Source organism: Podarcis bocagei (assembly GCF_964188305.1).
Source record: "Podarcis bocagei genome assembly, chromosome: 6".
In the NCBI taxonomy this organism is placed as follows: Eukaryota; Metazoa; Chordata; class Lepidosauria; order Squamata; family Lacertidae; genus Podarcis; species Podarcis bocagei.
Window position 1 is genome coordinate 53533720 of NC_138130.1, and position 16308 is coordinate 53550027.

The 16308-nt window shown below is 38.0% G+C and overlaps 1 protein-coding gene across 2 annotated transcripts in view; it reads left to right on the forward strand.

Annotated features, from left to right (window-relative positions):
- HLCS (holocarboxylase synthetase) overlaps window positions 1-13473 on the forward strand; it is an 86708-nt gene extending 73235 nt beyond the window's left edge. For both annotated transcript variants that reach the window (XM_081198747.1, XM_081198746.1), the window contains exons 7-11: window positions 4217-4284; window positions 5501-5661; window positions 8278-8392; window positions 10282-10495; window positions 11703-13473. In XM_081198747.1, coding sequence (XP_081054873.1) covers window positions 4217-4284; window positions 5501-5661; window positions 8278-8392; window positions 10282-10495; window positions 11703-11874 — 730 coding nt within the window. In that variant the 3' untranslated portion in view covers window positions 11875-13473. The remainder of the gene's footprint in view (window positions 1-4216; window positions 4285-5500; window positions 5662-8277; window positions 8393-10281; window positions 10496-11702) is intronic.
- The last annotated feature ends 2835 nt before the right edge of the window (window positions 13474-16308 follow it).

Below are 16308 nucleotides of genomic sequence, written 5' to 3' on the forward strand. Positions count from 1 at the left end.
GATTACCTCAAGTTAAATGGTACTAAGAGGCAGTTCATTTTAGAATCCTTCTCACTACGCTACAGGACCCTAAGGATTTTTCATGATTAAGGACGGAGTTTAATCAGGAAGTTCACAATAAAATATGTGCTATTACGTTTTCATCCCATAATAATAATAAAGTTGGAACACATTTTGGACTACAAACTTAGGGGCTGCCGCCACCGCCAGGACTTTCAGGACAGGACTTTCATTTTTCAAAAGTGGAATGAAGAACGACTGAATCATTCATGTGACATTTACAAAAACCAGCAGCATTTTACAGCTGCTCAGATACTAAGCTGGAAATAGTTGGCATAAGCTGGCACCAAGACCATTTCAGCATGAAAAAATTGATTCACCAGCAAGCAATCAGGCCCTTCATTCCTTTTGAAAAAAATATAATAAATATATCTGTATCATCCAAAGGAGTACTTTCAATCATTTACAAATCTTGCCATCTCAAATCTTTGAAAAGCTTATAGGAATCAAGCTTAGGGAAGGAATTGGAACAGGCCAACAGTTGTAATGTGTGGGCCAAAAACCTCCATTATCAGTATTAGTGAAAAATAGAGAAACAACATCTAATATCTTATATAAATGTTATCTGACATCCCAGAGGTGCTGTGGTAGCAGCTTCCAAGTTTCAAGAAGATAGTATTTATTTATATTTTATTACCCACCCTACAGTCTAAAGTCCTGGGATTAGAAGTTTCTACCACATGTGATCGTTATGCGAAGGTATAAACATCTTTTGCAAGACTGTCTTTAAGGAGATTAGCACAATTACCCACCCAACATTCAGTTAGTTGTGTTCCACAATTAGCTCTGTTAATTATTTTTGACAGAGAGAACTTACTACCTAAAGAGCTTGTTACATTTATACCAGTGACATCAAGGCAACTGGTTTGCACACACCTGGAAGAGCTTGGAAAATTTGTTCTACTGTTGGCACCAATAAATCTGGTCCATAGCTCTTATGGAGAAACTTACCAAACAAGTACAGGACATGATGATAATGCTTTTATTGAGATTTGGTATGCATTTATTGCTTATGTAAATAAGGATGACCATGGTTTACAACAGCCAACACACATGACAATCCTTGGCAAAATGTTATTTGTTAACTCTTGCATTTTTAATTCAGGAGTGGGGAACAAGGACCAGGGATGTTACTTCTATTTGTGTGATCACACACACACACACACACACACACAGAGAGAGAGAGAGAGAGAGAGAGAGAGAGAGAGAGTTAGAACAAAAATAATTAAAAAACAGAAAATAAGTTAAAGAAAATAAGCAGATGAATTATATGCTGATATAAAATAAGTCACTGCCTACTGTAACATGTCTTTATAGAATATCTGGACATGGTTGGTATGGGTTTTTTCCTGTAAGGCTCTTAGGTATTTATAATAAATACTGTTATTGTTTATTGAACCATCAGCACATATGTAGTTTATAGTTTGAACAATAATAGGTGATTATGCATTATCATATGAAATTATTGCAGTATCAGGTGGTTAAATCTAAGCTTACGTACCAAAGATTATCCCCCCCCATATCTTCTTTGCTTTTTACTTCTTCCTGAATAAGAGTCCTGTCAGACTCAACAGCTTGCAGTCGAAGGTTAGCTCAAGAAAGTTACATATTTTTCTTCTTTCTGTTCCCACATAGATATAGGACTACACTAAGGTAGTTTAGCATGTAGACTGTTTACAATCACTTCTTTCTGTTACAAAACCCTAAAACTTGTATTTTCTGAAAAGGTGGGGGTTATAAAAATCACAAGCACTTTATTATGGTCTTGGAACTGTGTGGTAATGCCCCTAGAGTTATCTCAGATAGCATAAATAAATCTGTCTGTCTCCAGTAGTCTCAGTCTAGGTATTAGCAACTTCTCTATGTTGTATCCCTTCTTACAGAATTCACCTCCTTACAGAAACTTTGCCTTCGGTAGCACAGGAGCCTAGTCTTGTCTTAGTGTGCTCTAGTAACTCTGGCCAAACCACTTAGCAACTGCATGTGTAGGTTTCCTTAATCATACCATTGTTCCACAGCACTGTGTTTGGTGTCATAACTAACTTTTTCCCCTCTCCTGATTTGTCTCCCTCAGATTTGTAACGTATGACTTGCCTGTTATGTGGAGCCTAGACAGTTGCTTCGGCTATATTTATAATCTGTCCATAGCACCATTTCCAGATTTAAGTTACATTTCCTTTTATGTAACATGAATGTGGTATTGAAGCTGAAGCAGTTTTTGACTCTTACGTGCAGAGTTTCTAGAAGACAATATTAAACTTAAATGGTTACAAAGAACCTCTCTTAGATTCTTTCTGCCAGCTCCCAGCACAAGTAAAATACGGTTTTAATGGCAACAGTTGATGGTAGACAGTCTCAATAAGCAATTCATGGTGGCCAAGAGAAACAATTATCAGGCTGTACTTTTAATATATAATGGAAGTGGGACTGGCAAAGAGATACTCTGGCCATTGCTTAGAAAAAGGACTATTGCTGATATTTGCATTAAAGGGAGGAGAACATTGCATTACCACTCCTGTGGTTCAAATACTTTTTTGCCTTTTAACTTGCTCTTTTTGCAGTTAGGTGAACAACTGATCCATTGTGGAAAGATCTTCAGAAATATTTTGGATTATGCTTTGTGTTCTTTATGCACTCTATGTCAGTGTTCCCCAACCTTGGGCCTCCAGCTGTTTTTGGACTACAATTCCCATCATCCTTGACCACTGGTCTTGCTAGCAAGGGATGATGGGAGTTGTAGTCCAAAAACAGCTGGAGGCCCAAGGTTGGGGAACACTGCTCTATGTAACCTATTTATAAAACATTATTCTTGAAAGCCAAGCAAGAGTGAATTAGGAAACACCCTCAGGAACCATTGGCACTAACCAATGTTGATTCCCAGTAAGCAGCAGAGGGTGTATTTGTGCTTACAGTTCTGTTTCTCCTGACTGTCTTTAGCTCTATCCCAGAGTTTTTAAGTCCTTGAATCTTCCAAAATTCAGAAAAAGTAATTCTACAATATGTTATAAGCAGAGGCAAACCTAGGGGCTGGCAAAACCAACCACTGCCAGAGGTGCAAGCTCTGGGGAGGTGCAAAATTTACCTCTCAGACTATGGAATATATGATGTGTATGTGTGTGATGATATGCCACCACTGCTGCAGCGAGATCAAACACAGGGGAAGCATCCCATCTTTCTTGCACTGCAGCACAAAGGCGTTTGAATTTTGTTGCCCTTTCTCCTCGCCTCATCCTCATTCCAGACACTTGAGTACTCATAAAATGTATTAATTTCTAATGTAGATATTGCAGTAAAGTGTTTTTTTGGGGAGGGGCACTGACATAGATCTTGCTGGGGGTGCTAATACAGTCTTTGGTTGTAAGTATCTCTGCATTATATTAAATGGAAATTCTCCACATTAAGGGTCTATCAAAGCTTTAATAGTTTAAGCCCTGACCAATATGTCATAGCATGCTTTTTTCTGCTAACATGCAAAGAAAAGAAAAGAAAACCATATCACTATTTAGTGCTACTTATTACCAAGGCAACTTAAACAATATTCTCATAGCAAGATTTGTGCAAGTCAACATTGGCTCATTTGGTGGTGTTTGAATATGCTTTAGTTTCTACTTATCCCCTGTAGGAAAACTGTATTCTTTTAAGTGAAACAATTTTAAAAGCAGAGCACAAGCCTAAAATAAGCTAGTGTTCTCTAGAGTTCTCAGAAGGTGTAGATTTATTTACTGTAGTTAAATCATAATTAGTTCTCAAGGGATAGTGTCTCTCTTAAACTGCTTTATTGCCACCATACTGGTTTTCTAAATAATCAGAAACTGCTGCTGTTGCTGTATTCAGGAGTATAGTCATGAATTTGCTGTAAGTAGTAACAAATGTTAGAAATTGCTGGTTGTCACATATGGAAGATAGTGAAACACTTTGGTGAGAATAAGCACCTCAAAAAGAAATGTAGGAAGTGCAGCTACTTGATTGAAATATATCCTGCCGTTATAGATTTGATATTTTCATTGCAATTTTTTTCTATATGTTTTGCCTTTCCCATTGTTTTAACATTTTTGACCTGTAGCTGAAATGATAATGTAACAAAAATTATAAATCTAATGTTTATATGAAAGCTGCACATTGTTTTAACAGGAGTTTTCCTTTTTACAATTTGCAGGTTGATGTACAAGGTGCCACAGGAAATAGGTCTGATTGCGATTGCGGTTCAACAAACTCAAGGGAAAGGTATGTTGGTGTAATTCTGATGTCAGCAATACAAGTTCATGAATTGTAAATAACCATCTGCATTAAAGATTACAATTTTAAATAGCTGCGTGAAAGAGTGTGTGAAACCACCCTGAGTTGTTAGTAAGCACTTTTCTGACTCTGTATTTTCATCCAATTGGGGTTTTCATAGATTCTTTTCAGGGAAGCCAAATGCAATCTCACCACACCCCAGTTCCGTGACAGAGAACTACTACCAGCTGTATGCAAAAAGTGACAGTATATCTTGCTTGTGGCACTTTTCCATGTCTAAAACAAGCATCGGATTACCTCCCAAAACGTGTAGAACAACAAATCTGTCTGATTACTGTCTGTTCTTCCTTTTGTTTGGGGGGGGGGAATGATTTTGATCAGTGTGTGAAACAAAAAAATGAGTTGTCATATGCCACTAGAGCAAACATCAAACCAATACTGTAAAGTGGGCTCGAGTAGCAAGCTGTGGCTTTAATTTTAATTCAAATTACCCTCCTTGGCGTGCTTTTCCAAACTGTGTCATGGTATTTATGACCCTTTGTCTTCCGTTAGTACTCTTCATGAAGTGATCATGACTTAAATAATGACCTTTATACTCAAATAGTTCATATATGCAAGTTGCAGTTGGGCAAAGCTCTTGCACTGCTTACTTCAGTGTTCCTTATTGGCTGTTTTGGGGGGTGGGTGTTAGTTATTTCTGGTAGAATATCTTTTTTCAGTCCCATTGATTCATTTTTTTCCTATTCTTTTTTTGGGCATGACAAATATATACCATAAAGTTGTTCTTTTCAATGTATCATTTTTTAAAAAAAACCAGCTAGGTGCTATTTAATATGAAAAATTATAAAACCTATCCTCTCATAATTATGTATTTAAGCATAGATCTAATCCATTGACTGGACTGTTCCTGTTTTTAATCTTCATTTCTCTTCTCTTTTGGCCGGAGTAGACATATTGTATCAGATTGACAGTAGACATACATACATTTCTTATTGCTACAACTTATGGTGTAAGCAAATCACATGTATATGATTTTTTACTTGTGAATTAAAAACAGAAAGAAACAATGTAAAAACTTTAAACCATCAATATATTGAAACACCTTCAAAATATTTCATTCGATTTTCTCAGTGAACTGATGAAGCTTTCTTTTTATATAACAAAATAAAACTTTCACATAAATACTTGTTCACTTTTTTTTAAGGCCGTGGTGGGAATGCTTGGCTGAGTCCTGTGGGAGCTGCTTTATCAACTCTACATATCACCATTCCTTTATCTTCTGAACTGGGACGAAGAATTCCTTTTATTCAGCATTTGGTTTCTCTAGCAGTTGTAGAGTCTGTTAGATCCATACCGGGATACCAGGTATTGCATTTGCATGTTTCCTATTCCATTATTTTTACACTTTTTTGACCTAAAATGACCTGAGTATATAATTGACGTCCCCACTTAGCACCATTCAACTATCAGAATTTGCCCCCAGGCAAATTTGATTTTGCCCCCAGGTAAATTTTTTCTCTTCATGTGTATGATTGCTGTCTCCACATTGAAGCCCCCAAAAAGTAAGTTAAGACTAGCAACCCATTCTGGTTTACTGTATTATACCTGAGTTTCTATAATGAAGATTGATTTGCCTCTTGGTTTTACTCCTGGACTTTGTTTTATTTTTGTTATAAAACTGATGAGAGGAACTGAGAAAAGAAAAAAATAATAAGATTTACAATTGCCTCTTAGGTTTTAGTTGGAGCTGTTTCACTAGCCACTTCATTCCTTCTTTCTTTTTCCACTTGAAAATGTTGAAAATGTTTGCCCCGAGCTCGGAAGCAAGAGGCTAACCGTATCCTCTCAGGGGGGAATCAAGTGTCCTGTCATCAATGCTCAAATTACAAACCAATCTTCTTTAGCACCTCATCAGTTTCCTTTGAATGTAACCAATTCATAATATTGGCTAACTGTAAAACATTGGTATTTTACAGGACTAGTCAATGAAAACATGTGTTTCCTATATTACACAAAATCAGTGACTTGAGCACATTTACACATGAATTTCATTAGAGTGGTACCCAGTAGCCTTTCATATAGTTTAACGGTTGTCTTCTATTAACACTTCCCAACTTCAGGACTTCATAAGTTGACTGTAAAAATGCTTCACAATGGAATGTAAAATAAAATAAAATATAGAGGTTTGGAGTATTAACTGTTTAATGTAGGAGTCCCCAAAAAGAAAAGGAATACTTTACAGGGATAATTCAACCTCGTAAATACATTAGTTGTCAGACACAGTACAACTGAATAGCAAATCATCCCTTTAGAAGTCTGTTGTACTTTTTTGTTGTTTTCTCTGATATGTTCAGTAACTTTTCATAAATAAGTCTCTAGATTAGTGCACTTGGATCTTTGTTCAAATAGTTCAACAACTATTTTTCCAGGTGTACAGGGGAGAGCAAAGGACATTGGTCCCACTGACTTTGCACAATACTGATACCATCCAGTGTCTTAATATAGACATTACAGGTTCTTTCAGATTACCTGTTTATTGAACATTCTCCTGAAGAAAGGATCTCCAATCAGACCTTATACTTGATCTCAAGCCAAATACACTGAAATGTCAAGTCTTTGCTTTGTCATCAGTTCTATCCAGGACAGACTCCTGTGCTCCCATCCAGTATTTAAGAGGTTCCTTCAGGGAGCATCTCTTTGAAGCCCTCTGGTCATCCACAGGTTTCTCTCCTGGAATGGACATGGTCTTCTATGTTCTCCCACAGCCTCTCTGCTTCCTCAGTCTCTCTGCCTCCTGTTCCTTAAGGCAGATTTCTTCATTGCTATCACCCCAACAGACTGAACTCAACATACCTTCCATCAGAAGCTAGCCCTACATGTTCCAAAACTTTTTACCCCACTAAATATACCTGTACATGCTAGATGTCAAGACGGGGACTCAAAACCTACATCCAGAACACAGTAACATTCAGATAAATGGGCAGCCTGTACTACTACACTAGGTAGAAAAGTCTCTACTTCATCTCTGGTGAGATGGATAAAAGCTGTTGGTTATGAAGCCCATCTTTTAGCACAGGCTACTCAACCTCGGCCCTCCAGTTGTTTTGAGACTACAATTCCCATCATCCCTGACTACTGGTCCTGCTAGCTAGGGATCATGGGAGTTGTAGGCCAAAAACATCTGGAGGGCCAAGGTTGAGGAAGCCTTCTTTAGCAACTCTGTTTTACATAACAGCTCATTCCACTTGGGCAGCTGCCACTTCTGTTGCTCTGTAAACCAATGCACCCATGTCTGAAATATGCCAAACAGCCACATGCCACTCAACAAACATGTTGACATGACAGCACAGTTTAGATGGTATAGAGCTTTGGGGGTAGGGTTTTATGCACATTGTCCCTCAAGTGCTGAAGCAGTCATCTACCCACTGCAGGAAAGCAACAGTTTTTATGTATCCCGTCTGCAGAATACCTCCTGCATCCAGCAGGAGAATGGGACATTGGTTTCTTCCACAACATACCTTCTTGCAAAGGCATCCAAGTCAGGTGGCTGCCCACAGCACCACTCAGTGCATCCAGATCACATTCAGGATCAGGGCTCTTCTCTCTTTTTGTCTTTTCCATATGTCTGTTTATTTTTTAAGTGGTTCTGCTAGTCTGAAAATGAGATGTTAGGGAGAAAAAGCTCCAGGGTCACATGTTTCCCAACAAACAGGAGTTATTATAACTCACCAGGGGCCAAGAACAAACCTTGAAGGTAAGTGACTAGTGTTTTTATCTGTGTCCACATTCATTGTGGGCTTTTGCCTCTTTGTGGGTATCTTTTAGAAAGAGAGAGAGAGGGATGCTGCTAAGTTTTCATTTGTGTATTCAGTGTCAGTATTAAATATTTGGAGAACAGGAAGCGCTAGACAAAGGATTAACACCATGCTGCTTTGGGATGCAGTAATATAGAGCTATAAATATACATGTTGGTTTCCCTAGGATATTGAGCTTCGAGTGAAATGGCCAAACGATATTTACTATAGTGACCTTATGAAGCTGGGTGGCGTTTTAGTGAATTCCACACTAACAGGAGATACATTCCACATTCTTATTGGTAAGAATATAAATGGTTTAAAATATGTTTGTTTGTTTGTTTGTTTGTTTGTTTGTTTGTTTGTTTGTTTTTAGGCATTTTTGCTGCTATTGATAATGCAAATACATAGCAAAATAAATGTGGCCGTGATTCACCTGGCCCTTAATGGATTGTTATCTGACTTCCTGCTTTCAGCTTGCAGGAGAAATTATTGATTTGTTCAGTCATGGGAGGAGAGGCATAATCAAGAATCCTTGATTATTAAATAAATAGTGTCCATGTTGTGTGCTTTAAAGAATAGGTAAATAGGAATAACAGAATCAGATCTAGACTTAGAGCAATCAGCAGACCTACTCTCAGTATCTCCTGCTTCAAAATTAGGAGGCTTCAGGAGATGGTGGCAGCAATACTCATTCATAAACAGTATGAAGAATGCATCTCAGTGCAATCTCATTTGGAACAGGGATAATGTTTGAGATGATCCAGGTGGGAGAACTTTGAGATCCATGACTTTCACAGTGTTCACCCTGCAGTAGATAGTTGCTTAACATTTTTTTAAGCCCATATCCATTAACAGCATTCACAATGTTCTCCACACACACCAGAAAACTTGGATAAAACTAATGTGGAAAATACACTTTTGAGAATATTATCGTTTCACTTCAGTGTTTATAGGAACAATCCTAAAATCGTATGTCAATCTGTGGGTTTTGTTAACAGAGAATGTTCTTAAATTTTATAATATGAATTTGATTCCTGACTCCACCCTTCTTAAATGTCAAGATAACTAATCCTCCTCAGATCAATTTATGAATACTACCAAATAATTATTTCCATATTTAATAGGTATATTACTTATAAATTATTAAAGTAATGGTTTCAAAAATAGGGCATTTAAATGTGAGTATACTTGACAAGTCTGGCTCTGGCATCACATGCACAGGGAATGGAAAACCTACATTGCTCAGAAAGGGAGGAAAATAAACAGGTAGTAGAAGATTGGTGTGTACATTTCGCAGAGCTATGTTTAGGAGGCCTGATCAAGAAAGCCCTGAGAGCTGCATTTAAACACCCTGGCTTTCTGCCAATAATATTATCCCCTGCTAGAGAGCTGGGTGAGAAATGAGGCTTCAAAGAGAGTCTGGCAAGAGAGCCCTTGAAAGCTGAAAGTTGACTTAAATGTGGAATCCTCTAGGCTTTTCTCAAAGAAGCCAGTTGCTGCCCTGGAGCTGGGGGAAATGCAATTTTTTAAAATGGTAGAATATAGCATTTCATAGCCGCATCTTTCTTTTTCCGATTAATGCTCTCTTGCCTGTATGCTGAGCCATGTGTGTATGCATGAGATGGCCCATTAATTTCAACCTAAAGAGCACATCTACACATGCACACCAAACAGTATACGCAGCTCAACTTCCTCCATCAAAATTTAGCAGGGCAGCCCTTGTGGGTGGGGCAGTTTCCATACCCACAAGAACTCACTGTGGTGGAATGGGACATTGTTCTGTCACATATTATGTGTATTGTTCTGTCACATAAAAACTGACAAAATATATCATTTGGCAATTTTACTGCACAAAACTGTTCTTTGTTTTAAATGAAGATTGTTCCAAAGTTGCATGTCTGGATGTGGATTGTCCTGGACTGAACTAGCTTTCATTGGAGGAAGAAACCATCAAGCACTGTCATGAGGCTGAGCCAGGCTGTCTTGTATTTAGCACATGAGATGGATTTGAGTTTATATGAGCTTCTGTCATCTTTCATCATTATTTAAAGCAAATCTCTTCAGGAAATCTGTAGATGGATTTTTACAGCTGTCTGGAGGAATGGATTTGTCTTATGATACAAAGAGACTTTTTCAGAGAAACAAAACTTTTCCTACACTGCCTTTCTAATTTATTTTTCTTCCCCAGGCTGTGGATTTAACGTGAATAACAGCAACCCCACTATATGCATCAATGATCTCATTATGGAGCACAATAAGACAAAGAATACAGAATTAAAGCCCTTAAGTGCAGATTACCTGATTGCAAGAAGTGTGACAGTGCTGGAAAGTCTGATCAACACCTTTCAAGAGAAAGGACCTAATGGAGTTCTTCCCATGTACTATAAGTACTGGGTGCACAGGTAAATAATTTAAAATATATATTCTATATCTTTTTTAAAAAGAATACTTATTTTTCTTTTACAAGTAATAAAGAACAACATAAAGAATCAACAACATAAAATAAAATTTCCTTCTTAATACCGGTAATCTTAATTGTTTTAGTGGTAAATTGAACTAACCCCATCAAGAGGCATTTATCTCAAACCAATAGTGACTGATCAGATATATATGTATGTATGCATTTAACATGTTTCACTTTTTCAGCATGTGTTAGAAGTATTTGTTTATGCATAGGCAGATTTGTCATTCAGCATCCATGCATTAAAATATATCAGGATGTTTACATTGGAGTTGTTCCTTAAAGCTACATTTACCTAGCATTTTGAGTTAACGTGCTAGACATGGATCATGAAGTCTGAGCTTTGCAGAATATCTGAGAAGAAACAGATTAATTTTACTACAGTGGTGCCCCGCAAGACGAATGCCTCGCAAGACGAAAAATTCGCTAGACGAATTTCCCTATGGGCTTGCTTTGCAAGACGAAAACGTCTTGCAAGTTTGTTTCCTTTTTCTTAACACCGTTAATACAGTTACGACTTGACTTCGAGGAGCAACTCATAGAACGCGGTGTGGTAGCCTTTTTTTGAGGTTTTTGGTGATTTTTGAAGCTTTTCCAAAACTTTTCCGACACTGTGCTTCGCTAGACGAAAAATTCGCTAGACGAAAAAACTCGCGGAACGAATTCATTTCGTCTTGCAAGGCACCACTGTATAGTTAAGCAAGTCTACTTATGAATGGGTGGGTGCAGGAAATTCCCACTGACATTGTTCATTATGATGTTGGCCATGTCAGTAAACCCTATTGTGTATAAGCTATGTAGGATCCATGTGCCTTTCTGAAGAATTATCTCTCGTACAGTGCCATTTATATGAATTTCATTAATCCATTTATTTCCTTTTGTCTATTCAAAGTTGGTTAAAACCCTCTGTTTAGATGGGGAAATCATTCATTTCTTAATTTTATTCAAGGATTTCTACATCATTTTTCAAAACCCAAAATTTTCCCGAAGCATCTTCCAATCAGTATAAAAACATTTTAAACTTAATATCAATATCTAAAATACCAAAGCCTTTTACATGTTTATGTAACATTTATAATTAGACTGAGGTGAGTTTATGAAACTTGATGGTTTTTTAAAGTGGATAATTCCTTGTTTTTTATTTGCAGTGGTAAACAAGTACGGCTTGGAAGTGATGAAGGGCCTTTAGCGTGGATCGTTGGAATCGATGATTCCGGATACCTTCAAGTTCATGAGGAAGGCAAAGATGTAGTAACCGTGCACCCAGATGGCAATACTTTTGATATGCTGAGAAACCTGATAATTCCAAAACAGCAGTAGTTTTTGAATGTGGTGAAACAGCTTCTCTCTCAGACCATTTTCTAGAGTTTGGCTGGAGACTGTCAAACTAGAAGTATCTAATCTGAAGAATTGAAACACTGTATACCAAGGAAAACATTGAATTTTGAGTCATTTAATTTTCCTGGGCTCTTGGCCCAGTGACCTGGGATTTAGTGGCTTTTCATGTTTGTTTGTTTGTTTTCCTTTCAGTCTCCATGCAGATGTGAAGGAAACCTTATGGTCAGCATGAAAAGCTCTAGCTTCTAATTTTTGGCATGGAACACTCAAGTAGAATTAGCTCCATAAATCTGTGTTATCCTGTTACTACAGATTCTTCACGCTTGCACTTACAGCATACCTTTACATCCAGTGCTCATATTACTTTGTATCTATAGGAAGGAATGCAGTTTGCAGTAGAATATTTCCTATATTAAAATGATAGGGTATAATAAGTTTGGTTTACCAATGCCCCAGTTTAGTATGGTGTTTTGTTTTTAAGCTGTGGATGAACAGCTATATGCAAAATGAAGCTTTGTTATTCATTTTGAACATCTGTTTTAGAGTATGCCATAAAATTATTTAAAGAATTTTACCCCTCCTGCTGTCTCATACCCACAAAACAATGATCAAAAGGAATTTTAGCCTTTTAGTAAGGACTCTCCATATGCTGTGTTATATTGGGAGTCCAAGTCTTTCAGAAGCTTGATGTTTCCACAACTGACCACTAATTATTATTTTTTCTAACAATAGATTTCTGGCAGTTGCCCTGATTCCTATAAGACTATACAGAATCTGAATTGCTTGGAAATATGTTTCAAGTTCACAGTGCTATTTTGCATTTTCCTTGGATTATGAATCCGACAAGTGTTTCTGCTTTAATGGCTATATCAGAACCTATTTTCCTGTATTATTTATTGTGCCTTATGCATTAAATATATCATAGTTATGATACATAATTATGTGTCATCTTGCCTACTCAGTATGGTCCTCTGATCACTCTGATCATTTTTATGATCAGATGCCAAATACTAATGAATAGATGACACATTCAGCTTCTTGCACTGTTCTCAGAGGCTCCTAGGTGTATGACTGTGTTTCTGGACTAGGCTGCCTAGGCTTGTGGAACTCACTCTCAACCCAGCCCTCCCAGGCTATAGTTTGAAACCAATTTCTGCATATTGGGGAACTGTTGGTAATATGACCTCCTCATGAGAACTGCCATGGGTTCTAAAGGACTCCCTCATGTTACGTTAAGAAAGTGCCCTGAAATGCATGCCTGACATGTAGCCAGAAGCAGGTTTGTAGGTTAAAGTTCACTTTATAAAGAATCAGGAAATAAGTAGATTGGCTCAAATATAAATCCAAGAAGCCTTAAAGAAGGCAAAGAAGTTGGCCTGTAATGGTGGATTAGCATAATCCCTGCATATTGGAGTCTTGAGTAGTTTGACTATAAATTACTGGAGATTAAGTTTTCATTTCATTGAAAATGAGGATTTTGACTTCTGTTGCATAATGTTTCCCACACTGTGACATCTATGACTGTTTCTTGCTTGATGGCATTGTTATCTAACAAATGAAAAAGTAAAACAATTTGTCTTATTTGAGTGGCTGTATATTGATTATTTGTTCAAACAACTAATGGTGAGAAGTAATGACTTGCAAAACGCTTTGGGACTAGGAATTCAAAGCTCCTCTTATTATTGATTTAATAACTCCAGTGATCCTTAAGATTGAGTTAGTATAATAAAATAAATGGAAACTCCAGCAATGTATTTGGTACTCAATTTTTATTTTTATTTGCCTGTAGAATCCTTCTGTCCTATTGTCCTATCTCAGGAGCTTTTAAATGTATGATTCATACTATTTACCTGTTAGCTGCCAAATTAATAGAGCAGTGCTGTGCCACTTCATTGTTCAGTCTGAACCTTCATCCCAAGTCGCACAGCAATCCACTCCCCAGTTTCTACCTGACATCTTGCAAACATGTTCCTACTGTGAAAAGCTTATGACTTTTCACATGTATGCACCATTTTAATAATGTAGGGTAGTTTGAGTATACATGACAGCCAAGATTGCTCACAATTATTCAGGAGGGTAAATTCAAAAAAGAGGTGTTGAATTTGGAGACGGGATCAGTGAAATTTAATTGTTGAAAGGTTCTCTAAAGCTTGTTCTTCATTTAATTCTGCCCCTTTCACTTACTAATTTCTGCCCTGGTTTTTAGAATGTGTTTGAGGAAATGTAGGGTACAATGTTATTTGGGCCAGTGAAAGATCAGACAGATGAGGGAAGGGATAACTTCATGCTATCGTGTCATCTGGCAGTCCATCAGATGTAATTGTTTTGCTACAGAATACTATACCAGTGAACAGAAAAAAAACAGCTACCATATAGAATTTGGTATCTACCTGGCATTCATTATCAAGGTTGGGCTGGATGAAAGGGACAGGCCTAATCTCTTCCTATGGTGTCCTGATTGGAGCAGCAGCAATATATATTCAGTGGCTGGGGAGAAGGGGTCCATCATCCACTTTCCTTTTCTTAGCAGCCTGTCCAGCAATTAACTGATGCCAAAGATTTATATCAGGTGCTGGGCTCTCAGGACAGGACAGGGTTCTTGTTGATGCGAGAGGTGGTCTTTGAGATGCTCTTGGAGACCTGCTCACTTGTTGCCATGCATGTCCGGATGGCAATGGCAAAGAGTGTTTTTTACTAGCTTTAGGTGGTGTGCCTGCTGCTCCTTTTCCTAGTGAAGCTTGTTCTGGCCTTTGTCGTTCATGCCTTAGTTATACAAGGTGACCTTCCATAACAGTGTGAAAGATGGACAGTTCTCTGCTGGTGTTGACTTCTGTTTGCCTGAATGACTGAGCATGTGGTTGGTCTGGATCTTCCCCTTCTTCCGCTCCTCCCTGTTTCATGTATGCACAGAACACATTTTATTGATTTATTAAACTTGATTTTGTATTGTTTGACTATATTTGTTTCTTTTTGGAAAAAACAGCAAAAATACCTGTTAATCAAAAAATTATATCTAGATTAGATAACAATAATGCAATCTACATAGCGCTACCTTTGAAAATAGTTGGGCCAAGCTCCATCTGCTAGAGTTTTAGTTGGGCTTTATAGCTTAGAACTACCCTACTCATAGGGACGCGGGTGGCGCTGTGGGTAAAACCTCAGTGCCTAGGACTTGCCGATCGCATGGTCGGCGGTTCAAATCCCAGCGGCGGGGTGAGCTCCCGTCTTCGGTCCCAGCTCCTGCCCACCTAGCAGCTCGAAAGCACCCCTAAGTGCAAGTAGATAAATAGGTACCGCTTTATAGCAGGAAGGTAAACGGCGTTTCCGTGTGCTGCGCTGGTGCCGGCTCGCCAGAGCAGCTTCGTCACGCTGGCCATGTGACCCGGAAGTGTCTGCGGACAGCGCTGGCCCCCGGCCTCTTAAGTGAGATGGGCACACAACCCTAGAGTCGGACACGTCTGGCCTGTACAGGCAGGGGTACCTTTACCTTTACCTTTACCCTACTCATACTGGTTACCAATTTGTTTCCAAGCCAAATTCAAAGTGTTGGTTTCAACCTTTAAAGAACTAAAGAAGCTTGTCCTCTCCCACATGAGCCTACTTGTAGCTTAAGATCAACAACAGACACCCTGCTCTGTGCCCCATTATAATTAGATGATGGGTGGGCATCAGAGACAAGGCCTTTTCTGTGCTGATACTTAGACCTGGAATGCCTCCTATGGCTTGCATTTTGCAGAGCTGTTTGCTTCTACTGGTATTTCGTACTAGACTAATTGCTTGGCCTATTATTATTATTTTATCTTGCTATATATTTATACTGTTACTTCTTGAATTATTATTGAATTATTTTGTAGTTTATATATATGGTATGTTTTTTTGTAAGCTGCTTTGAATTTATTGGGTAGAAAATTGGGGTAGAAATTTGAATAAGACATAAGATTTTCTTACCTGGATAATAAAGAATGTAAACCTTTGTTAAAGTAAAAACAACATATGGTTTGTTTTATTTCAAACCATATTACAGTTTTTTGCACTGGAAAAATTCTTTCATTTAATTTCCTTTCTGTAAATGAAAAGTAATGAAGTGTGGACATGTTGAAGCACAAGTGGATTAGGTGGGAATATCACTTTTACTTCTGCTTTTGAATGGCCTGCCCTGTACATACAAGACAACATACTGTCTTGAATGAAGTGTGTGTGTGTGTGTGTCAGCATCAACTGTAAACTGTCATATACCTGACTTTATTTTTGTTTGCTTCAGAACAGTTGAACAAGGCCTTTCTGACTCACAATTGTCGTAGTCAGAAAAGCCTGTGGGAATTTCTATAGGATACACAAGTAAAGGTGTGCATGGTGTACAGCTGGTAATCACATTGTTTTCCACATCAAATTTGGCAACTACTCACCATTTCTGTA